This window comes from Acinonyx jubatus, chromosome X (genome assembly GCF_027475565.1).
Source record: "Acinonyx jubatus isolate Ajub_Pintada_27869175 chromosome X, VMU_Ajub_asm_v1.0, whole genome shotgun sequence".
Lineage (NCBI taxonomy): Eukaryota > Metazoa > Chordata > Mammalia > Carnivora > Felidae > Acinonyx > Acinonyx jubatus.
Window position 1 is genome coordinate 26259610 of NC_069389.1, and position 25523 is coordinate 26285132.

Here is a 25523-nt window from a genome sequence, read left to right on the forward strand (position 1 = left end):
CCTTACGGAGAGGAACAAACAGCCAGATTCTCTGCTGCCCTTCCCTCCGGGGCTGCCCACGAGGGATGCCAATCCCTGCCCACCGAGACGTGTGTCCTCCGCTTTGGCTTGTCGAGGTGTTCCATCTATCTACTTGCTTACAGGTGACTGCAGCCATTCTTTTTATTCATTGAAGGGAGGTGGGTCAGAGACTCTGGTTTATGTCACAGCAATAAAGGAAAACAATCACTCCCAAATGCTAGGAAGACATCTGAAGCTCCTACAGGCTAGTGGGAAAATCTGGCGGGGGTAAAATGCTGCTTTTATAGGAGTGGCAAGATACGCAAGGTCAAAGTGACGGTGAGAAATAGAGGCAGTAATAGAATTAACATCTTTCTTTACAGAGATGGTATTCCACCTAGGAAAGTGAAGTCAACAACAAAGTAGCATACAAAGAGTTCACTGTACCTGTATTTAACAAATGGGGTAAGATACAATTTTTAAATATAAAGGGCATCAGATTGGGAGTCCCCCCCCCCCCCCCCCGCCGCCCCCCAACCATATACTAAGCACGTTCTGGATTTCACCGTATCGCGCGTATCGACTGTGTGTCCCCGGCAAAGGTGCCACCAGGGCGTGAATTTCTTTGTAAAAGTCACATCATCATTGCTCTTAAGAATAAGCTATCTTATCTCATAATTAACGCTTCAGACTGATGCGCAAAGCAAGTAAAATAACGTGTGAGTTGATAGTCTTATTTCTAGAGACAACGCTATTATACAGGTGTTTGAATTCAACCAGCATCCAAAACCAGTCAATTCAGTCATCCAAACCAGAACTCGACACTCAACAATATTCTCTTCGCACAATGACCCCAGACTGGCACTCTGTCAGCAAGTGCCTCCTTAAACACGGGAAATACGCGGGCTAGGGTACAGAAATGAGGGGCCTAATTCCAGTAGGTGTGAGTTACTTGCACGTCGTGGGCCTTACCTCTGGAACTAGGGAAGGAGTTGTTGAGCTGTTCCATCACTTCCTCTAACCCTGTGCTTGTGTCCTGGGGAGGACTGAGCAGGTCTTCCTCGCCTTAACGAAAGCAAGCACAAACAATGGCCAGTTACGCTTACGGAAAACAGACATTTTGAGAAAAAGCCCACGGTCCCACTTAAAAAGTTGGGGCGCCTGGGTGGCTCAGTCGGTAGAGCATGTGACTCTTGATCTTGGGGTCATGAGTTTGAACCCCAGATGGGGTGCAGAGATTACTATAAAATACAAAATAAGGGGTGCCTGGATGGCTCCGTCGGTTAAGTGTCCAACTTTGACTCAGGTCGTGATCTTCTGGTTTGTGGGTTCGAGCCCCGCATTGGGCTCTACGCCGATAGCTCAGAGCCTGCATCGGATGCTGTGTCTCCCTCCCTCTCTGCCCCTCCCCTGCTTGCGCTCTGTCTCTCTTCCAAAAATAAAAACATTTTTAAAAAAATTTTAGAAATGTTTAAAAAGTCATTTTAGAATTATTTCCATTCGCTCATAAGTAACATCAATAAAAATAACCCCTCAAGCTGAATAATTGGGGAATGACTTCTTCAAGGGAAGAACTCCATGCAGGGATCTATACTCTGGTCTTGGGAGAAGGAAATGGTTTACCTGTTTAGAAGCCAAGATAAAATCGACCTAAGTTTCTTAGGCCCCATTAATAAAGGTGAAATGTTTTCCTTTGTAATGAAAAAATTATTAGACCCTTGCAGTGTGCCTGTTCAACGAAAGGAACTAAGAACGTGACATTTTGCATGCACTTTAGGAAGGAAAGGAAGAAGCGGAGACAGAGGTGTTTTCTCCACTCTTTCCTTTGACATTTAACCAAAGGTAACAAATAAAACTCAAGTACTTTTAAAGTCCAATGAAATAGGGAGAAATAAAAGGTGCACGTGACCTATGTAGGGAGTGAAATACTACTATTCTAAGGACCGTGGATACGGAGGATACTGGGGAGTAATGTTCCTTTCCTCTTTGTTACATGGGCCTACTTTATCATCATCGTGTTTTTGGAGGCTTCTAAAGGGGAAATTCTGGTTTTTTTTTTTTTTTCTTTTTTTCATTTTTAAGAATCTGTTGACGGGAGGGGAGAAGGATGTTTTGGAAGAAAAAGGAATTAGGGATGGATGGTCCTCGTCTGAGATAGGGAGTCCTCTTGAAGATGATGTCGATCTGTATGTCTCTACTGACGATGGTTCATGGGTTGACAGGAACGCACCTCAGACATTTGCAGCAAGGGAGAGATTTCTTCACTGAGAACAAAATTACTTGCAACTCTCAAAGTCTCTGCAAACTAAGTTTCTGATGTTCTTGAGTTCAAGCTCTATTCGTTCAGGACGGTGTCACTTGCATCTAAAACAAGACCTTGCTTCCAGATCAACAGTAATGAAGATGCTTAAGGACAACCTCAGGTTCACATCGGACTTGGAAATGACTGGACAGCCGGCGATTTAGTGACGTAAACATGCTTGTTATCTCCTTTTGTCTATGCCACTGGGATCTTCATTTACAATTATAATCCTGCATTCATTACTAAGTTTTCACCTTGTTTTTTTTTTTTTTTAAAGTGTAACCGCAAACAATCCTTGGCCCAATGTTCACTGCAAAGAGAGTCCCATCCCAGTGGATGTAAGGCTGTACGTCAACATCAGAGTGGAGAGCTTAGGGGCACAGGACAGACAAAGAGCCTCTATTTCTGTGAGTCTCATGGTAATATACCATAGAAAACCTCTTTCAGATACTAAGAAATAAGTGGTGAAAATTAAGATCACAAGATAGAAAAAGAAGTTACGGTAGCTACCTACCAATCTACACACACACACACACACACACACACACAACTTCCTTCTATTTATGTGTTTAGCAATGAAAACAATGAAATAGAGCACCTTTAATTTCTTTTTTCCTGAGAGTTCAAACTACCATTATGTGGTGAGGGTGGAATGAATGAAACAATGCCAGCAGGAACAGAATCCTGACAACTGCAGAGGTGAATACACGTCTTCATCCCATTACTGATGCAAATTTTGCCAAGTTGTGGAACATGAGGCATTTTGAATGGCAGTAAGTCTGCATTAGCGATAACAAGCCTTACAGAATAAATCAGAACCAACAGAGGCAAGCATGACTAGCCTGACAGGTGAATTACATTACCCTGGAGCTCCAGGAACTGAATAGTAGTGCGGTAAGATTCAAATACAGTTCAGGGATGGGGTAGGCATTCCTCTGCCTCAGTTGTTTCAGGGATCAAAGTTTAAAGCATAAACCTAATGATGTCGACCAGGTTCATCTTTACAGATGAACTATTATCTGTAAGTTTCAAATCCGAGTGTCCAAGTACAAATCTAAAATTGGCTTGCTTTAATGGAAAACTTTCAGGACAGTGATGAAGGTATCCCTTCAAATATTTTTCAAGTGCCTCGTGCATCCTGCACAGTACATATACGAATAAAGTATCATCTTGTTTTCTTCGTTGCTCAAGACTTCCTCACTAAGTAAAAAGTCCTCTAGGCTTAACTACTCCTTTTAAGAATCAAAATCAGAGTTCTCACGTGTGTGCATGAGTAGAGCTGAATCGACGCTGAAACATGGTTGACGGCCAATATTTTCTGTGTCAATTATGCTGAAAAGTGAAAACTACTAAATGACACCTGAAATTTGAGCAACACCACTGGATTCTTTGATATTGAGCCAGATTTTAAATGTCTAAAAAAAATAGCCATACAAATGACCACACGGCAAGATTAGTTTATTTATACTAACATTTATCAAGAGCCAACTCTATGTCAGGTGCTGTTGTGCGTGTTGGGGAGATAGCAGCCAACAACAAAAAAGCCCTGTATCCATGGAACTCCCATTCATATGGAGGTACACAGTCTAAACAAGTAAGTTAGGTATGTCACATGGTGAGGAACCTCCACGAGAGAGGATGAGTGGGGAACCTTCAGAAAGGGGAATCTTGGAAGCCTTCGTTGATGAGGTGCAGTCGGGCAAAAACTGTAAGCACGTGAGGGCATGACCCATGGATATACAAGAGAGGAAAGCAAACACAAAGACTTTGAGAGGGGAGTGTGACTGGCTTGCTCAAACAGCAAGAAGGTCAGTGTAGACAGAAGGGAGTGACCGAGTACTGGGGGGGAGCATGCTTCCCTGCCCCAGGAATTTGGACTTGGTCACGTGACCTTCTTTGGCCAATGGAATGTTGGCAGATAGGAGGAGAGTTCTGTAACGTCCTTGGGTTGTTGGGCTTGTCCTCTTGTGCCGATGTCCTGTAAGGAGCGCATGGCCCAGAGAGCCTACTCATCCAGGAAGGAGGAGAGGGAGGTGGGACAGACCTGAATCTACCCTACGACTTGGGAGTCAAGCCTAGATGAGCTGCAGCAGAACTCCAGCCAACCAAGAGGTGCATGAACGAGAAATACGTAACCTGAGAATTTTGTAATTATTTTGTCACACGGCAATAGGTGACTGTTACATACCATTGTAAGACATCAAACCAGAAAGCTACTAATATTTATACATCTTCTAATCACATACTCATGTGTAGCTATCACAGGCAACCCAGAAATGTGTTAAATAACACCAGTGACCACAGGTTCTCCCTTACCCCACACCCCCCCCCGAGCCAGTTATTGAACAAGAAAATATTAAGTCCCAACTGTATACCCTAGGAATTTGGCCAGCCCTTATTCCTATTACACTGTTTCACTGCCTGCTCAAACGGCATATTGTTAATGGTCAATGGATTCCATACTTAGTTAATGAAAGTGCTTTAACAATGGTTCAAGTGGATTCTACTCCACTCTGACTCCCACAAACATGTAAAACAAAATCCTTTCTGAATTATTAACTATAGCCTCCATAGCCTGTCTGAAGGTGGTCCAACAAAATGACTGATACATTTACAAAAAAAAAAAAATGAACGCACCAAAATAAGACAGGGTAAAGTTGGTTTGCTATGGACAAAATATTCTTTAAATTCTGGCACTCACCATGGTTTTAGGCTTTACTTGAAGGCGTGATAGCCCATGTGACCCAATTCCCTTTGCTCGACTGAAACGATCATGGTTCTACTTGCTAAAAAGCGACTTTGGCCAGGGCGGTTCAGTCATTTGAGCATCCCTGACTTGGGCTCAGGTCATGATCTCAGTTTGTGGGTTTAAGCCCCATGCCGGGCTCTGTGCTAATGTGTGGAGCCTGCTTCAGATTCTGTCTCCCTCTTTCTCTGTCCCTCCCCTGCATGTGCGCTCTCAAAATTAAACATTAAAAAAAAAAAAGTGACCAGCCAGAACCTATGTAGCCTATGCTGAAAAGATCTGCAAATCCTTTTATCTGTGATTTTGATGATACCTAAGCCAACTGCTTTCTCTGTATGAAATAGGAACAATGTGCTAGATTTTCTCTTAAAAGGGGGGCTGTATACAAACAACTACCCCCATCATTATTTTTCTTTAGATTACTAATGTAAATCACGTTATATCTTGAACCAGTTTCCAACTCGATGTATGATTACCTTATTCCTTCTCTCTTGACTGCCTTTCTCCAATGGCTTTTTAAATTAGGCTTTAGGGTACCTGGTTTCAATTTTGAATACAATTGCTTTGTACAGGTTTTTAAATATATTCTAGTATCTAATGATGATGCCAATGATTAGCTGGTCAGTATGGAAGGGGGTCATTCCACACTGTGAATGATACAGTGAACGGTAGTGACATTCAGAGCCAATATTCGTTTCAATTTATTTTTTTAGGTGTACAACATAATGATTTGAAATATGTATATATTGCAAATTGATGACTGTAACATTGGTCGCCAAAATACCTACACTTTTCTTGTGACAAGTACTTAAGATTTACTCACTTAGCCACTTTCAATTATACAGCACAGTACAGTATTGTTAATTGTCTCTATGCTGTATGTTACATCGCCAAAACTTATCGACGGAAGTTTCTACCTTTTGACCACCTTCACTCATTTCTCCCAACCCTGCCTATGGCCATCACTCATCTGGTTCTGTGCATCTATGAGTTTCCTTTTCTTCAGAGTTCACATATAAATGAGATCATGTATTTATCGTTTTCTAACTGAGTGTAGTTAGCATCATGCCTGCAAGGTCCATCCATGTTGTCACAAATGGCAGGATTTTATTCTCTTTGATGGTTTAATTTTCATTGAATACACACACACATTACATTTTCTTTATCGGTCACTGGACATGAAGGTTGATGCCATGTCTTAGCTATTATAACTGATGCTGCAGTGAACACTGTGGTTCAGATATTTTTTCGAGATCGTGATTATGCTTCCTTCAGATAAATACCCAGAACTGGAATTACTGGATCATGTAGTACTTGAACTTCCAAATTTTTGAGGAACCTCCATACTGTTTTCCATAGTGGCTGCACCAGTTTGCATTCCTTTGCTCCACATCCTTACCAACACTTGTTATCTCTGGTCTTTTTGATAATAGCAATACCACCAGGTGTGAGGTGAAATCTCATTATGATTTTGACTTGTATTTCCCTGGACATGAGTGATGTTCAGCACTTTTTCATGTACCTTTTGGCCATCTATTTGAGAGCAGGAAGCATGTACCTGCTGGACATAAACATTGGAAAATGTCTATTTAGCTCTTCTGCCTATTTGAAAATCAGATTTTTTTTTTCTATTGAGTTGTAGGAGTTCATATATTTTGGATGATAATGTCTTATCAGATAAAGGATTTGCAAATATCTTCTTCCATTCCTTAGGTTGCCTTTTTCGTTGATGGTGTCTTCTGCCGTGCAGAAGGTTTTCAGTTGAATGTAGTCCTACTTGTTTGCTTTTGCTTAACTGTGCTTGTGGTGCTAAATCTTTTTTTTATTTTTTTATTTTTTTTTTCAACGTTTATTTATTTTTTGGGACAGAGAGAGACAGAGCATGAACGGGGGAGGGGCAGAGAGAGAGGGAGACACAGAATCGGAAACAGGCTCCAGGCTCTGAGCCATCAGCCCAGAGCCTGACGCGGGGCTCGAACTCATGGACCGTGAGATCGTGACCTGGCTGAAGTCGGACGCTTAACCGACTGCGCCACCCAGGCGCCCCTGTGGTGCTAAATCTAAAAAGTCCTTGCTGAGGCAGATGGCAAGGAGCTTACCTCCTAAGACTTGTATTGTTTCAGGTCATATGTTCAAGTCTTTAACCCATTTTGAGTTGGGTTTTGTGCAAGGTACAAGATAGTAGTCTAGCTTCATTCTTTTGCCTATGGATATCCAGTTTTCCCAACACCATTCACTGAAGAGACTTTCTTTTCCCCATTGTATATCCTTGGCTCCTTTGTCATAGATAAATTGCGTATATATGCATGGGTTTATTTCTGGGCTTTCTACTCCGTTGCGTCGATCTTTCAGTTTGATTTTAAATGTCAATACCACATTGTCTGGACCATTGTGGCTTGGTAATATGGTTTGAGATCAGGAACCATCATGCCTCCAGCTTTGGTCTTTGTCAAGATTGCTTTGGCTATTGGGGGTCTTTGGTGGTTCCATGCCTATTCTGGGATTGTTCTGTTTCTGTGAAAAATACCATTGGGATTTTGATAGGGACTGCATTAACTCAAATGCTTTATGTAGGATGGATATTTTAACAATCTTCTTTTAACCCATGAGCATAAAATAGCTCTCCATTGTTTGCATCCTCTTTCATCATTCTTCCATCGATGGTTGATAGCTTTCACTGTACAGGTCTTTCAGCACCTTCATTAAATGTATTCCCAGGTGTTTTATGTATTTACTTTTTGATGCAAATGGGGTTGTTGTCTTAATTTCTCTTCCTGATAGCTTGTTATTAGCGTAGAGAAACAACAGGTTTCTGGATATTGATTTTGTATCCTGCAACTTTACTGAATTCAGTTATTAGTGCTAACTAATCATTAGTTAGCGGGTGGAGTGTCTGCTAAAAATTAGTCCCGCTAAAAATTAGTGGGTGGAGTCTTTAGGCTTTTCTCTATATAAAACACATTGTCTGCAAACTGGGGTCATTTTTGTCCTTCCTTTATGATTTGGATGGCTGGTTTTTGTTTTTCTTCAGTGATTGTTCTGGCTACGACTTCCAATACTATGTTGCATCAAAGCAGTGGGAGTGGACACCCTTGTGTTGTTCCCGGTCCTGGAGGAAAAGCTTTGTTTTTCACTGTGGAGCATGATGTTGGCGGTGGGCTTGTTCCATATGGCCTCTATTATGCTGATGTATATTCCCTCTCTGCCCATTGGGTGATAGTTTTTATCATGGATGGATATTGAATTTTGTCAAATGCCTTTTCTTCCCCTACTGAAAGGATTGTCCGATTTTAATCCTCGGTGGCATTGCTGTGTTGTGTCATATTGATTTGCAGACGTTGAACCATTCTTGCATCCCTGGAATGAATCCCACTGGATCCTGGTATACGATCCTTGTATTATATTGTTGAATTTGTTTGGCTAACATTTGCCGAGGTTTTTGCATCTGTCTTCATCGTGGATATTGGCCTATCATTTTCTTCTTTTGTGGTGTCCTTGTCTGGTTGTGGTAGCAACGTAATGCTACCCCCGTAAAATGAGCCTGGGAGTGTTCCCGCCTCTTCAATTTTTTGGAAGTGTGAAAAGGATACATATGAACTCTTTATATGTTTGGTAGAATTCACCTGAGAAGCCATGTGGTCCTGGACTTTTGTCGGTTGGAGGGTTTGTGATTACCAATTCAACCTCCTTATTAGTAACGGGTCTTGCCAAATCTTGTATTTCTTCATGACCCAGTCTTTGTAGGTTGTGGTATTCTAGGAATTTATCCAACCATCTCTTCGAGGTTGTCGAGGTAGTGGGTGTATAATTGTTTTTAAGGGTCTCTTACGATCCTTTGTATTTAGGACAATCTGTTTTATTATCTCCTTTTCTTGTTTTAATTTTAAATTCCAGTACACATACAGTGTTATGTTAGTTTCAGGTGTTCAATATAGTGATTCAACAATTCCATACATCCGTGATGCTCATCATAATAAGTAAACTCCTTAATCCCCATCACCTATTACATCTCCTCTTTGATTTCTAATTTTGACTCCTTTTCTTTTGGTGAGTGTAGCTAAACGTTTGTCTATTTTTATCTTTTCAAAAACTGAGCTCTTAGTGTCATTGATCTTGCCTTTTTTTGATGCTATTCCCTTTATTTCCACTCTGATCTTTATTTCCTTCCTTCTCTTAACTTTGGACTTTGTTCTTCTTTTTCTACTTCCGTGAACTGTCAAGTTAGGTTGTTTGAGACTTCTCTGGTGTCATGGTGTAAGTATTTATCACTGTGAACTCCCTCTTTGAACTACTTTTGCTGTGTCCCATAAATTTTGGTATGTTGTTTCCACATTCATTTGTCTCAAGGTATTTTTTAAATTTCTCTTTTGATTTCTCTTTGACCCACTGGTTGTTGAGGAGCATGTTGTTTAATCACCTATTTGGGAATTGTCTAGTTTTCTTCTTGTAACTGATTTCTAGTTTCAGACCATTGTGGTCAGAAAAGACGCTTGATTTCAATCTTCTTAAACTTACTAACACTTGTTTGGTGGCCTCTAACATAGGATCTATCCTGGAGATGGTTCCAATTATGCTTTAGAATGTATACTCTGTTTCTGGGTATCTAAGTTATGAGTTAAGCCCAGTGTTTGCCTACTGATTTTCTGTCTGTATGATTTATCCATTAATAAAGAGGGGAATATTAATGTCCCCTACTCTTACTGTATTACTGTCAATTTCTCCCTTTAGGTCTGTTAACATTTGCTGTATATATTCTAGTGCTTCTATGTTGGGTTCATAAATACATACAAATGTCATATCCTTACTGGACTGTCCCCTTATTACCTAGTGCCTTTTTTTGTGTGTCTCTTATGACAGTCTCTGTTTTTAAGCCTATTGTGTGTGATGGAAGTAAAGCCATCCCAGCTTTGTTTTGGTTTCATTTCCATGGAATATCCTTCTCCATCCCTTTACTTTCAGTCTGCATGTGTCCTTGTATGTGAAGTGAGTCTCTTACAGGCAGCATGTAGCTGGGAGTTCCTAAAAATTTCGGGTAGAGTTGATATGCAATGTCACGTTAGTCACTGAACTTCTCTGTACCTTACGCTATGCTCACAAGTGTAGCTCCCATCTGTCACCGTACCATGCTATCATTGACTACGTTCCCTGTGCTGTGCCTTTTATTCCTTGACTTAATCATCCCATAACCGGAAGACTGTTCTTTCCCACTCACCTTCACCCATCTTGCCCCATCCTTGACTGCTGGCCCTCTGGCAGCCATCAGTTTGTTCTCTGTATTTATCGGTCTGACTCTGACTCTTGTTTGTTCATTTATTGGGGTTTTTAGAGTCCACATCTGAGTGAAATCACAAGGTGCTGGTCCTTTTCAGTCTTCTCTGAGTTAGCACACTGGAGTCCTGGGTGGGGCTTTTTAGATTGTAGGTTTCAGTCTGTTCTCATTTAAAGTAATATCTCAGGGGCACCTGGGTGGCTCAGTCAAGCCTCCAACTCTTGGCTTTGGCTTAGGTCATGATCTCATGGCTTCATGGGTTCGAGCTCCACATCGGGCTCTGCGCTGGCAGTGCACAGGCTGCTTGGGATTCTCTCTCGCAAGAGAAAGAAACTTAAATAATTTTTCATAGGTATGCACTTGCTTTCAAAATTGTTTTCTGGCTATTTTGTATTTCCTTTGTTCTCTTGCTCTCTTCCTCTGTGATTTGATCTTCTGTAGTCATGTGCCTTGATTTATCTTTTATGTGTGTACCAAAAGTTTTTGTGTTGTGGTTACCATGAGGCTTATATAAAATCTATGTGTCATAGTCTGTTTAAAGTTGGTAACAACTTAGTTTGAATGCATTCTGAAACTCCATTTTTGGGGCGCCTGGGTGGCTCAGTCGGATGAGCGTCCGACTTTGGCTCAGGTCATGATCTAGTGGTTCGTGAGTTCAAGCCCCGTGTCAGGCTCTGTGCTGACAGCTTAGACCCTGGGGCCTGCTTCGGATTCTGTGTCTCCCTCTCTCTCTCTCTCCTCCCCTTCCCTGTTGATGCTCTGTCTCAAAAATAAATAAAAAACAAAAAATAAAAATAAAAACTCTCCATTTTTGCTCCTCTCTCAACATTTTCCACTTTTGATGACACAATTTATATCTTTTTATCTAGTGCATCCATTAATGAATCATTGTTATTTTTACTACTTTTGCCTTTTAACGTTCCTATGAAATTTCTAAGCGATTAACCTACCACCATTGCAGCATTATTCTGAATGTAATGATGTACTTACCTTTACCAGTAAGGTTTATATTTTCATATATGTTCCTGTCACTAATTAGTGCCCTTTGAGCTTAAAGAAGCCCCTCTGGCCTCTCTGGTAAGACTGGCCGCGTGGTGTGAATTCCATCAGCTTGTGTGGAAAACTCTTCTATCTTTGCTTTACTTCTGCAGGACAGTTTTGCCGAATAGAGTATCGTGGATGGCAGTTTTTTTCTTTCAACACTTGGAATATATCATTGAACTCCATTCTGACCTGCAGAGTTTGTGCTGACCAATCTGATGGTCTTATATGGGTTCCCTTGTACTTCACACATTTTCTTGGCTGCTTAAGATTCTCTCCTTGTCTGTATCTTCTGACAATTTAATTATAACGTGTCTGGGTGTGTGTCTCTTAGTTCCTCTCACTTGGAACTCTCTGGGCTCCCGGATCTGGATGTCTGTTTCCTTGCTCAAGTTAGGTAAGTTTTTTGACCCTTTTTCTTTCTTTCTCTGCTCCTCTGAGACCCCTCTAACGTGAATATTTGTCAGCTTGATCGTATTCTAGAAGTCTCTTAGGCCATTTTCAGTCTTTGCTCTTCTGATGGATGGATTCTACTGTCCTGTCTGGGACTGCTCATCCATTCTTTGAGTATATGTCCTCTGTTACTGAACCCCTCTCAAGTATTTTTCAGCTCAATTATTGTATTCTTCAGCTTTATGGTTTCAACTGGGTACTGTCTTCTATTTTCTCTGTCTTTGGTGAAGTTTTCACCTTAGCTGCATTGCTCCCGAGACCGTGATGAGCATCACTAGGACCATCGTTTTGAACTCTATCAGTAAAATCACTCATGTCCACTTCATTAACATCTCTTTTGAGGTTTTGTTTTGTTCTTTGATTTGCAACATATCCCCTTTCATTTTCCTTGACAGTCTGTGTTGGTTTCTATGCGCTGGATAAAACAGCCACCTCTCCCAGTCTTGGACTGATTTAAAATCCTTGTAGACGAATCTTCTCTTTCAACTCTGCCCTAGCTCTTGGTTGTCTCTCAAACATTTGTTTGTCCAAGCAGCTCTCTTGGTTCTTAGTGGCACCCAGTGATTGAGGGCAAGCCAAGACCTGTCAGTGTGCCAAAGGGGAGGATCTCAGCCAGCAGCTTTTCAAGCCTGCGGATCTACTTTGTTCAGGGCAAGGCTGGGAGGTGGGAGGGGGTGTTGGTTCCCTGTGCTCTGAGCCCCGAGGGAGAGCCGTTTACATGTTTTTGTTGGCCACCATCCCACCGAACCTGTGAACACAAGCCCTACTGGCCACTGAATCCGGATGATCAAGCTCTGTGTCTCCCGGGTGGCAGCCTTGAAAACCAAGAGATCGCACGTGACCTGGAGGGAGGAGGCGGGAGGGCAGCAAGATGGTAACCGCCAGCCTCCACGTTCGCTGGGGAGTATTTCAGGTGGCCCCTGTGTATTAAATTAGAGGCCTACTCCTCAGGCTGAACCTGTTGTGATAAATAAGGCGGCCTCTCTGAAGACTGAGTGGGTGTATTTACTCTGTCGCCCCTGCGCGGAGCCCCGAGGGGTTAGCCATGGTGAGTCCGTGTGAGCCCTTGGCTATCTTGGACTCATGCCCTGTTGAACTGAAAGCCACATGTTCTGGGGGCCCATCTCTCAGGCAGGAGTCTGGAAAGCTGGGGCATCAGATGCGAGCTTCAGAGCTCTCCCCGGGAAAGCTGTGAGCTCCTTTCCAGTTGCATGTTGCCACACGGGGGCTGGAGTTTATGACGGCATTGCGTTGTGTCTCAGCCTCTCCTACCTGTTTCAACGTGGGGTGTTTGTCCCCCCTGCCGTTTGTCTGCGATGTGTAGGAGTCACTGACATGTGCTGGGTTTCTTTCAGAGGGAATTGTTCGGTATGCAGTTATAGATTTGGTATGTCTGTGGGAGGAGGTAATTTCAGGACTCTGCTATCGCCGTCTTTAACCAGAACCTCCAAGTAAACCTGTTAAGTATGTGGATTGTTTCTCTGTCTACACAAGGATGTGTTGTGCTTGCTTTCTAAAACGAATGCTTCTTGCGTAGACGGGGCTCGGCTAGACAAGGTAGGAGAGGGTTGATTTATGGAGGCGGGCAACATGTTTAGGACCTTGTTTGTGGTCGTGATAGGGGCCGACGCACATGTCCAAACTCATCCAGACATATACATGTGTGCATTTCGTGGTGTAACACACTCTTCAAGAAAGTGAAAAAAATCAAAAGAAGGTAGGTAAAGGAAGAAAGGAACACTGAGGAGTGTTCTAGATCATAGGTGACTAGGACGAAATGAGAACTAACTGCAAATGTGACCCTTCACTGGATGCCGAATGAAAAAAAATAGAAAGCTATAAAGAATATTACCGGCAGAACTGGGGCTATTTCAATTTCAGTTATGTAGACTATTGTATCAGTGTTAATTTCCTGTGTGATAATTCTTTAGTGAAAACAATTTTTAACGCCTATTTGTGAGAGGGAGCGAGGGAGTGTGTGAGCAGGGGAGGGCCAGAGGGAGAAAGAGACAGAGGATTGGAAGCAGGCTCTGAGCTATCGGTGCACAGCCCGATGTGGGGCTCAAACTCACAAACCGGGACATCATGACCTTAGCCGAAGTCGGATGCTTAACTGGCTGAGCCACCCAGCCCCCCCCTCCTGTGTGATAATTCTGTAAGAGAGGACCTTTAGTCTTAGAAGATAGGCGGTGAAGTGTCATTATGTGTGGAATATAATTATTAAATGCGCCAGTTAAATATACAAACCAACAAACTCTGCACACATATACTAGGCACTTACACTGTAAACATACACAGTATGCATACAGAGGTGTATACACAGAAAGCAAACGTGGCAACATGTTCAATTAACTCCAATTCTGCCATAGTTTGAAATTACTCGGAATAAGAAGCTAGGGAACCTCTTCACCCAAATTAGATGAAAAAGTGGGAAGAAGGTAAGGGGTAGTCAGCAATTAGGACTGGTCGCTAAGTCACGGACCCCTGTATATGTAGTTCACGAAAGCCAAAAGAAGGTAGACTTTGTTAATTTGTCTCTTCGAACACAATGTAAGCTTCGTGATGTTGTCCCCGTCACAGAACGTATGGGAAGCCACATGTGGTATGCAGAGACTTCACAGTGCTGAGTACCTGGCGGTTGCCGGAAGCACTCTAACTCATCAGGTGGCCTGGGACGACACGTTAAAGAGTCACTGGGAGACTCTCTGTAAAGAATGCAGCGTGGTTCTGCAACTCCCAGCCTTATCGCTGCTCGGACACTCAAAGCAGAAAGAATCGGGCTGCACTCACTCACATACTCGCATGCACCCTTCGAGAAGATGATTACAGAGCTGGACAAACACCAAAAACACAGCCAGTCCACTTGACAGTAGCCGGTTAGCCTAAAGGCACCACGTACAGCTCTTCTGCCCCAACCGTCTCGGCTCTCCAAATCGTCAGGACCACAACCTGACGGGTACTGTCATTTGGGTGCTTTTTGGACACACTGCCTCTGTGCCAGTGATGACAGGCCTCGATAATTAATGCTCCTGAGCTCCCAGGGGTCTGAATCTCACTTGTTAAAAATATGCAACTCAGTTTCGCATGCTTTGCTTATGACTTCAAAGGAAGGGGAAATCCTGCAGCGGGAAATAACAAGGAAGGCCCACGACCTCGGTTGTTTTTGCAGTTTACAGACTTTTCAAAGGCATCTATTTGTTCATGTGCTGAGCTATCGCTTTCGGTCGCAACAGTCCGTTAGTTGTATTCAGATCTCACGGGGAGACAGGGAATCTGATGCCGACACGGCCCTGCATCCCCGGGGGTGCGATAAAGCCAGGAAGAGTGCTTCCCACACATTCTCTTCCTTCACAGAAGCACTGGAACCTGGCTTTCCTACGAGATTTGACTTCTCTGGAGGAACACAGGCCTCTGCCCACGGCTTGAAGGTCTCAAAATTCATCAGATTTGTGTCCACTGCCCTCTTCAGGGCCCTTATCTTCCTTCCTCTATTCCTAAGAACCTCACTACCGTCTGAAGAGCCCAACAGTCCGGGTCTCCTCAAACCCATGAAAAGCAGCCCTCAGTGGTCTCCATGTACCAGCAGCTCACATGGGCAGGGCTTGAAAGCATTTTACATTCATCATGTCCAACTTTCCAATTTCCCAGACCATGGTCCCTGATCACCACAGAACTCACATCCTTCACTCTTCCTGTCTGTCCCACCAATTTTGGTTGGGCACTTGGCCTCTCTGTATGCTCACCTATGGAACATCTTCAGTATAAATGAAGTATAAAATGAATTCGTCAACACACCAGGATACCAGAGGTCTACGGGTGAGGGATGAAGGAGAACACGCGTCTCTTCCCTTCCCGGAGGTAAGATTGAGAGGGTCAAGTATAACCAGTCTCGGCCCAGGGACAAGGAAACAGAAAACACGGGGTCTGCCTCATGCTGTGCCTTGAGAGAGAAGGAGAAAGGAGGGGGACAGAGCAAGTATTTGGGGCCTTCACGACCCGCCCCCGCATGTCGAAGTCTAGCAGGGCAGGAAAATCCAACAGGCAGATGGCTGGTGACCGTCTACCATCATTTATGTCTCATGCCCTCCAGTTTTCTTCGAACCCCGTCCTAGCAGAGAACACTGCTGAAAAACACTAGACCGTGTCCTCAACAAATTCATCTTCTACTCCAGTCCTTGTTGTTACTTAGTCACGTTTCACGAGCGTCTTCGCTTTGCTTCAGCCTCCCTCGTCTTCGAGATGACCCGGTCCTTTACTTCCCTGAAGCGACAGAAATCCTCCAACTTCCCTCGTCTCGGCTGCAAATGCTTTCTCAGAAGTGGCTCGTGCATTTACGTGGTGCAACGTGCTATAATTTGTTTTCTGCGTTTGACCTTGTGCCCGCATCTTCCTCCTACCTGCTTGCCACTCCTTCGCTACCCCGTCACCCAAATGGAGGTCTGCCTCCGGACACCGGATCCCAGCACCTTCGTGACCAGCTTCTCCGCTCACGCCTTGCAGCTGTCGACTCTGTGGAAGGCGCCATCAAATCCCCGGGCCCGTCCTTTCACGCCAGTTACGGACCTGTGCTTCAACTCCTTTCTGCACATGACTTGGACCTGCCAGTTTCTCACAGTATGTCCCCAAAGGGATGACTATCTTCTTCCAACCAAGTGGCCTCGGCTCGGTTCCCAGTCAGGCCTGGAGCCCCAGGCACCGGATTTTCAGATCCTAGTCTCACAGTCCTGTCTTCCCACCCATCCCTGATGTCTCTCAAGCCTAGACTCTGAACTCCCGTAACTGGGCCTTTTGTGTTTGCCTCTTGATCTCTCTTTCCACCTATAAAAGTGTTCCTCTGGGCCAGAGACAGCTGCCAGAATAGATCTTTTGAGACACTGCGTACCTGGGAAACAGGATTTTCAGTGGGTGGCCAACACTGACCAGTAGGAGTCAAACACCTTTGCCCAACACTCAGGTCACTGTACTGTGATCCCAGCCTTCCTCTGTGGCATTATTTCCTGCCCTCCTGCTTGGACCAGATTTCTCTACAGCAGTTCTGAGCCCTTGGCCCAAGGTCTTCCTTTTCACTTAACGTCATTCCTTCTTCAAAGAGTGCTCGCTTCCTCCTTCACCCTTCAAAACTGTTCACAGAAAGCAATTCAGGGTAAAGCCTTTTCTGGCCTCCAAAATGAATGGAACTTAAAGACTAGACGGCCTTATTCCTTTTTGTAATTTTCTTTCGTTACTCTAGAAAGAGCGGGGGGGAGAGGAGGAGGGAGGCAATCTCTGACAGGCTCCAGGCTCATCACAGAAGCTGACACGGGGCTCGACCCCACGACCTTGGGATTGTGACCTGAGCCAAAATCAAGAGTCAGATGCTCAACTGGCTGAGCCAGCCAGGCTGTCCCACGTGGCCTTGTTCTGAGTAACGGAACGGCGGGCCCTTTGAGGGGCCCTGGACCGTGTGACTCATTTTTGTAGGCCGAAGACATTTATGACCGTGCCTTGTACGGAGCAGACAGTAGGTGATTCGGTTCATGATGTGAACCTCCGAGCAAACAATTCACCACTTCCAGCCCCGAAGGGAAAACAAACCGCAGGAGTAGCTAAGACACTTACCCATGGATTCTGAAGTCTGACTGCCAACCACCCGGAGCAGCATAGGCTGACTGCTGTCTGACCTCTGAAGAGAGGTAGAAGGAGAAGACACCGTTGTACCATTCACCTTGGCCTCGGCCTGGGGCTAAGGTATCCAGGAAAAAAAAACGGAATTAGTTTTCATGATAAGCACTCCAATAATTGTATACGTTTAAAATGAGCGTACTCAGGACTCAGAAATTATAAACTTTTTTACTTAGAAACTTGCCAAGTTTTGCTGTTGATAAAGCTTTGCAGATGACGTCTTTGTATCTGAACTGTCCCCCCTTATACATTTGAAAAGGAATGATCGCTCCATTGGAACGAGATCTATAAGATCACGAGACCCGGTGACTGAACGACTTAGAAGGTCATGTGACAATGGGGAAACCATGTGAGACCTCAAAAACGTAATGGAGAATGCATACTTTTCTGCATTGAGTAACGAGATGGAGGGAACACGTCTCAAACTTCAAAAATGCCACAAAGCTGGGACTCCGTGCGGGCAGAGCCTACCGCAGTGCATGCTCTTGCTAGGTTTTCAATGGAGGCTTCCAAAGGGAGGTTTTAAGAACTAGAAACCGGGGCCCCCCCGGGGGGGCTCAGTCGGTCAAGCGTCCGACTTCGGCTCGTGGGTTCGTGAGTTTGAGCCACGCACCGGACCCTGTGCTCACGGCTGGGAGCCCGCCTCGGCTTCCGTGTCTCCCTTTCTTTCTGTCCCTCCCTTGCTCAAACCAAAAAAAAAAAAAAGAAAAAAAAAAAAAAAACTCCCGTTTCAAGAGGGCACGTTCTTCATTTGCTTTTAGGAGACGGGTGGAAACCTTCCGGTATTTATTTCCCAGCTCCATTTCGAGTGACTCACACACACAAAGATACAGTGGTTTCCCTCGTCTTCTTACAGCCCTCGACAGCCAGCGCTTGGCTAGGCACCCACAGAACACTCGAGAAACGGATACTCGGTGAGACTCTGAAAAGGCCCCCGAGCCCTACTGCCTAGCGCCGGGGCCGGGGGACAAAGGACGCGGCAGCCGCGCCGCGCAGGAGAGAGACGCGCGCCTCACTTGCTCCAGCAGCTGCCGGAGCCGCTGTAACTGCGACTCCAGCTGCTTGTTGTGGTCTTCTAGGATCTGCATCCTGGCCTCCAGGCGGCCCTTGTGCTGACGCAGGAGCTTGGCCTCGGCAATGAGCTCGGCGTCCCGGGGACTCTGGGGAGAAGTGGGCATCATCTCGGGAGGGGACGGCAGTGGGGACAGGCCTTTATGCTCGTGCTGCTGCTTGAGACGGTCATACTCGGCTTGCAGGTTCCTGTGGGCGTCAAAAAAAGTAAAAAAAAAAAAAAAAACAAACAAAAAAAAACAACAAGATCAAGTTGAACATCGCCTTCGGGTTTCCCAGAGGGCAGAGAGCTACATCTGACCACCACCAAACACAACCGCAAGCGAAAGAGAGGTACTCAATGAATGGTTTTCATGAGGACGATCAAACAAAATAAAATTGGAGGCTTCCGCCCGGTGTGGGGAGAGGCTTTTCAATCTTTTTATTTTACACGAAAGGCCTTGTAAGTGCCACGTTCAGATGAATGAGCGGCAATGGGTTGAGTCATTTTGCAACCATTTCTTTCTGATGTCATGAGATCACAAGTTTTTACCTCTATCAACATTTGGGTTGGCTTCAAACAAAATCAAACCTGTTCAACAGCAGTGTTTAACAGCATAGGAGCGTGACTGTGACCCACCACACTCTTGTAATAAATGTGACCTATGCCGTGTTCGCTTCAAAAATTTTTGGAAGACATAAAGTCGCAGCTTTCCTATGTCCTCTCCTCAATATCGAATCTCAGTCCCTCGGCCCCACCGTTTCCAAGGAGATAATGCCGTCCTGAATTCCAGGTCTGTCATTACCATGAATGTATCCACAAATACTAGGTTGAACTTGGCAAAGATGCTGGTCTCGGGCTGGTTTTGTTTTTTTTTTTTTTTAACCTACAAAAATGGCCATTTCCTGGGATTCAATCTCACAGCATTATTTGGCAATGTTCTTAGACTTTAAGAACATTCTGTTCAAGAACATACATACCATTCTAAGAGTCGCTTTTTGCCTTCCACACCGTTTTGGAGATTTCTCCATGTTGATACATAATAGTTGGTGATTTTAAGTGCTGTAAAGTCTTATTCTCCTGCTTGAATACGTCAACATCATCATCCTGTCAGTGGATATTTAAGTACTTTCCAACCGTTACTATTATAAACAGAGATGCAATTAACTTCCTTCTGTCTCCTTGGATACCTGTTTAACTTTGTACATGGCATCCCGCAGTACACAAATTTCAGATTGTTTTTTTAATGTTTATTTTTGAGACAGAGAGACAGAGCGGGAGCAGGGGAGGGGCAGAGAGACAGGGAGACACAGAATCCCAAGCAGGCTCCGGGCTCTGAGCTGCCAGCACAGAGCCCGACGCGGGGCTCGAACTCACGAGCTGTGAGATCATGACCTGAGCCGAAGTCGGACGCTTGACCAACTGAGCCGCCTAGGCCCCCCATGTAGTACGCAAATTTCGAATTTCAATATATCCTCTGTGTGTTCTGCTGCTTTTGAGAAAATCTTCCTTACGCCTACGGTGTCAGGTTAAAAATTGTGGGGTTTTTGTTCTTTGTTTTGTTTTTACACTTAGAACTTCACCCAGACTCTTTTGTGGCTGCTGTAAAGCCACCATCTGATTTTACTCCCCATCCCACAGAGAAGTGAAGCCAGCCCCTTTCACTAACAAGTCCATCTTTTCCTCACTCCTTTCTAACGGTAGCTCTGCAATACCTCAAGCCCTCATAAGTACACAAGTGTGCTTCTGGGCCTGTTCTGCTGGTTTATTTTTATGTTGCCATGCAGATCGCACACCACCACTTGAAATAAATGGGTGTCTGGTAAGCCCACCTGCTGTGTCCTGCCTTAATGGTGTCTTGGCTCTTGTTGTTGCAATTTGGGGTTTCAATGACATTGGATGGATACAGAGTCAACACGGAAGAAGTCACTTGCTGTTACCGCATTATCACATCCAAGACTTTACTCCAGTCTGACTTTGCATCCATTAACGACACTGTGCCATCCACTGGGTTTTACTCCAGCTCCTCAGGTTGAATGCTGAAACCACACTGGTTTTTTTAAGAAATCCATTTAAGACTGTAGATTTCCTTCTTGCTTTAGAATTGCCCAGAGTACAGTTCCAAATGAGGACACTTCTCCTGTTGGCTACCGTGTGCCTGATTACGACTCTCGATCTCTTTCTTGTAGTTCCGGTAAAAACCAAACTAAGATGAAGTATCACGTGTGAACAATGGGTATCTGGCCTCAGTTGAGAGAACTTCCTCTCCGCCAATGTGGGAGGTCTAGATCTCTGAGAAAATCCATGAGGTACAAGCTACGTTTTCCCCCTGCCCAGTCTGAGAAAGTGAGATCATCATGTGACCAGGTTTCTAGCCAAGGAAATATTTCCTGTGGTTCCCTATCTGAACTGAAAGATCCACAGGGGATGGCATGTCCTCCAAGACGCTGGATCTCCACGGTGGAGAAGACCTAAAACCCAATCTATTCCTTTTCTTTGTAAAGCTCTATCCTGGACCTAACTTTACAGGGTTTCTAGAAGTGGTGGAAAGTCACGTGGGAAATCAATACGTGATCTTTTAGACTGAAATCCTGTCTATCTGCCATCACGCTTCAAGGAAAGCTGTGTTTGCACTGTTTTCACGGCAAGCTGCTTTGACCAAGCCGTAATAAGACAACTTCTCAAAACAAGTTTACCCTAAGCCAGACTCTGCACGTCAGTCCTGAAGGTGGGAACCGGTATATGTAGTTATTGACATTAATTAAATCCAATGCCTGACTCTTGGAAAATGTTTCTGCGAACTTGAAGCAGCATCCAGTGTTTACAAGGTTTCATCTGATAGGAATCACCTTTCTTCCTCCTTGCAGTCACTACAAGCAATCCAACTTCGCCGAAAAGTCCCAACTAATACCACCTTTTAACGTAGAATCCCCTTCAAAGATTCTTCTTTCTGAAAACACTATTTTTAGATGTGGACTTGAGGACAGGACCGCAAACGATTACCATCTTCTGACGTGCTCTTCTCAGAGATACAGGTAGGTGACTACATTTTCTAGAGAGGTCTTCCCTGGTACCTTGATCTTCTGGATCTAGCTGTCCAAAGAGCTCTTTTTTTTTTTTTTTAATGAGTTCATTATAAGTGTCTTTGTTCAGAAAACATGGCTTGGTGTATGCAACATGATTACATTTCTGTTTTTATGTTTGCCAGTGAAAACCAGAAACGGTTCATTTGAATCTGCCAGGGCTCCCCAAAGCTGGGCTGTAAAGAATATCAATGACTCTACAGAGGCCCCTTCTTGCCTTCCCAGATGTTGGAAATTCCTCTCAGGGGACCATTTCCTTAAAGACTCCTATCCTTCTTCAGCTCTGGAAGATTCTCAGCTATTGTGACTTCAAATACTGCTTCTCTGCCATTTCCTCCATGTTCTTCGAAAGCACCTACTAGATATATTTTGGAGCCTGGTGGTGAATTCTCTCTTAATTGCTCATTTCTTTTAATGTCCTTATCTTCTCTGATGGGGTAAAGCCTCGAATTTGTCTTATTTTTTTAAGTTGACTGATTTATTTTGAGAGAGAGGAGGAGAGAATCCCAAGCAGGCCCTGTACTGTCAATGGGGAACTAGACATGGGGCTCCGTCCCATGAACCACGAGCTCACGACCTGAGCCTAAATTAAGAGTCAGGTTTCACAGCTTAACCAACTGAGCCACTCAGGTGCCCCTAGAATTGGTCCTCTTGAGTTTAGTAACTTCAGTGACCATAGTTGGCATTTGCAAAGAGGCCTTTTGCAAATCCATCTGGTTCTTTCATTTTTACACCTCTCTACAGCCAGCAGTGGGGCTCAAGGTCCCACCCCTGAGATCAAGAGTCTCCTGCTCTACTGAGGGAGCCAGCAGGTGCCGGAGTCATCGTTTGACCCAGTGGTATTTCCTTATCTATTTCTTCTCCTTCTGAACTCAGCTCTGTCAGGTAATTTTATGACTGGGCCCACTCAGGGCCTCCCGTCTAGAGCTAGACCTTCCATTGGTAGTTGACAGACTGATACGAATGCACTTATCGATCATTTCGTCACCAGGCAAACAGGGTTCAGGTCCTGGTTTCAAGGCTGCGTCGCGATGATCTCCTTGGCGACTGCGAGCCCCGCCTCTTCCCCTTGGAGCATAACGCTGCATCCCTGGCTGCAGGTAAGTGAGGCAGTCCAAACTGTTCTTTGTTCACTCCAGGTACACGTCTCTACGTGTGTTTGTGGAGCCCTGGTTTTAAATGCCTGGCTCGGGGCCCCTACCTTTTAAGGGGAGTTTTAATTCCTGTTACTATAGCAGGAACTGAAGGTGCACTTAGTCATCTGTACACGCTGCTCAGCACGTGCGGGTTTTCTTCCTTTCATTCCATCCGTCAGCCACCACTGGATCAACGCTAGAAGCAGGGGAAGGTGGCTGAAAACAAGGGCTAATGTCATGTGCATCAGCAGCCTCCCAGGACATGTTGATTTTACAGATGTAGGATCAGTGTTCCCTCAGCATTCATTCCAACAGAAATTTACCAGGACAGGATTAAATGAGCCCAACAAGTGCCTTTCTCCTAAACACACAGGTGACACGCATAAATCTTCCATTAAGCTCAATCACAAACTTGATTTCCAGGGACTAGTTTTTCCTCCTAAGACTCTGAAGCAGGATAAGCTGTCAGGCCACAGGTTCAAAAAGAGCTCAAAAGAGGGACCTTGGCCAGAAACCACGTAAAATACCAAGTGTTTGAAAAAGTGATGTGTGACGTGTTGAATTAAGAGATAACTTTTCCTAACACATGTAGTCTGGGTTGTGGCGTCGTTAGGGCCTATTTTTGCGACAGGAAATAGCAAAATAGGGAAATGCTTATTTTCTGATCTTGAAGAATATCTGTGCCAGTGCCTTTTAAAGTTCATCATAACGCTAGGTTTTTTGGACACATTGTAGGGGAGATCGTTCCCATACAAGACCAATAGAATACTTACCTCAGTTCCAAGGGGAGTTGTTTTAAAGCTCAACCACAAATACTGGCTGTCAATTTATAGACTGCTAGCAATGTATATCGTGTTCTTGAAGTTGTACGTCTCACCCCTCCCAATTCTCTCATTAGAATGTATTTATGATGTCATTTCAATAGAAACGAATGTATGTCAGCAATCGGATGACGACTCCAGGGAGGATCTATGCTCTTGATTATCTGGTAAGTTATATTTCTCTGGTAGCTCGCTAAAGAACACTAATTCAAATTCACCGCACATGGCTTTTGTCACCAGAATTTCTTCCGGCAGCCAGTCCTCCTGAAAAGAAGGCTCCCATTATTAAGTTCTTATTCTCTGTACAGCTTTAAAGAAAATCCCTCCAGCCGACAATTATGTAGATGCGTCTGATTATTTTAGGTCATCCAGTGGACAAGCATGGGTGTCCAGATACAAAGTGACATTAAAAATTTCCTCTTCCAGTGCACGTGGAACATTCTCCAAGACAGATCACGTGTTAGGCCACAAAACAAGTCTCAACAAGTTTAACAAGACTGAAATCATATCAAGCCTCTCTTCTGACCACAAGGGTACGTAACTAGAAATCAATTGCAAGAAAAAAATACTGGAAAGGCACAAACACGTGGAAAGTAAACCACGAATGGGTCAACCAAAAATTCAAAGACGAAAAAAAAAATACATAGAAATGAAAATGGGAACAGAATGGTTCAAAATCTTTGAGCCACAGCAAGAGAAATTCTAAGAGGAAAATTTACAGGGATGCAGGCCTACTTCTAGAAATAAGCGAAGTCCCAAATAAACTAACCTACAACTAAAGGAACGAGAAAAGGAAAAACCAACAATACCCAACAAAGTCCAAAGTTAGTAGAAGGAAGGAAATAATCAAGATCAGACTGGCATGAATGAAACAGACGAAAAAACCAGAACAGATCAATGAAACCAGGGGCTGGTTCTTGGAAACGATCAACAAAATTGCCATAAACCTTTAGCCAGACTCATCAAGAAAAAAGAGTACACAAATAAAACCAGAAATGAAAGGGGATAAAGAACAGCCAACATGACAGAAATAAAAAGAATTACATACCAATAAATTGGACGACCTAAAATGAATGGATAAGTTCCTGGAAAACTACAGTCTCTCAAAACTGAATTAGGAAGAAACAAAGTTTGACTACATCGATTAGTAGTACTGAAAATGAATCAGTAATCAAAAAAACTCCCAACAAACAAAAGTCTGGGACCAGACGGCCTCACGGGTATTTTATATTAAACATTTTTTTTATTAAAAAAAATTTTTTTAATGTTTCTTTTTTTTTTGAGAGACGGAGTGCGAGCAGGGGAGGGGCAGACACAAAATCTGAAGCAGGCTCCAGGCTTTGAGCTGTCAGCACAGAGCCCAACGTGGGGCTTGAACCCACGGACCGTGAGATCATGACCTGAGCCCAAGTCGGACGCTTAACCGACTGAGCCACTCAGGTGCCCCTTTATTAGAACTAATACCTGTTGTTAAAAAAAAAAAAAAAAACTTCCAAAGAAAAAGGAAATTACAGGCCCAATATCCCTGATAAACATAGATGAAAAAATCTTCCACAAAATTGAGCAAACGATACACCACATTATGAAAATGAAGGATAAAAGCCTTAGGATTATTCCAATAGATGAAGCAAAAGCATTTGACAAACCTTAACATCCATTCATGATAAAACCTCTCAGAGAGAACACACTGCAACATAAGAAAGGCCATACATGACAAGCCCACAGCTAACATCATAGTCACTGTGGGAAAACTTTAGAGCTTCTCCTCTAATGTCTGGAACAAGACAAGGATGTCTCCTCTCACCACTTTTATTCAACATGCTACTGGAAGTCCTGGCCACAGCAATCTGCCAAGAAATGAAGGGCGTCCAAACTGGAAGGGAAGAAATATAACTGTCACTATTTACAGTTGACATGATACTATATAGGGAAAACCCTAAAGACTCTAAGAAGTAATGAA

The 25523-nt window shown here is 43.9% G+C and overlaps 1 protein-coding gene across 22 annotated transcripts in view; it reads right to left on the reverse strand.

Moving 5' to 3' along the window:
• The window catches only part of DMD (dystrophin), a 2092562-nt gene that overhangs the window by 15026 nt on the left and 2052013 nt on the right, over positions 1–25523 (reverse strand). For all 22 annotated transcript variants that reach the window (XM_053201917.1, XM_053201921.1, XM_053201923.1 and 19 more), the window contains 3 exons: positions 18489–18732; positions 17410–17533; positions 973–1065 (listed from right to left, as the gene is read on the reverse strand). In XM_053201917.1, the coding sequence (XP_053057892.1) occupies positions 973–1065; positions 17410–17533; positions 18489–18732 (461 nt within the window). The remainder of the gene's footprint in view (positions 1–972; positions 1066–17409; positions 17534–18488; positions 18733–25523) is intronic.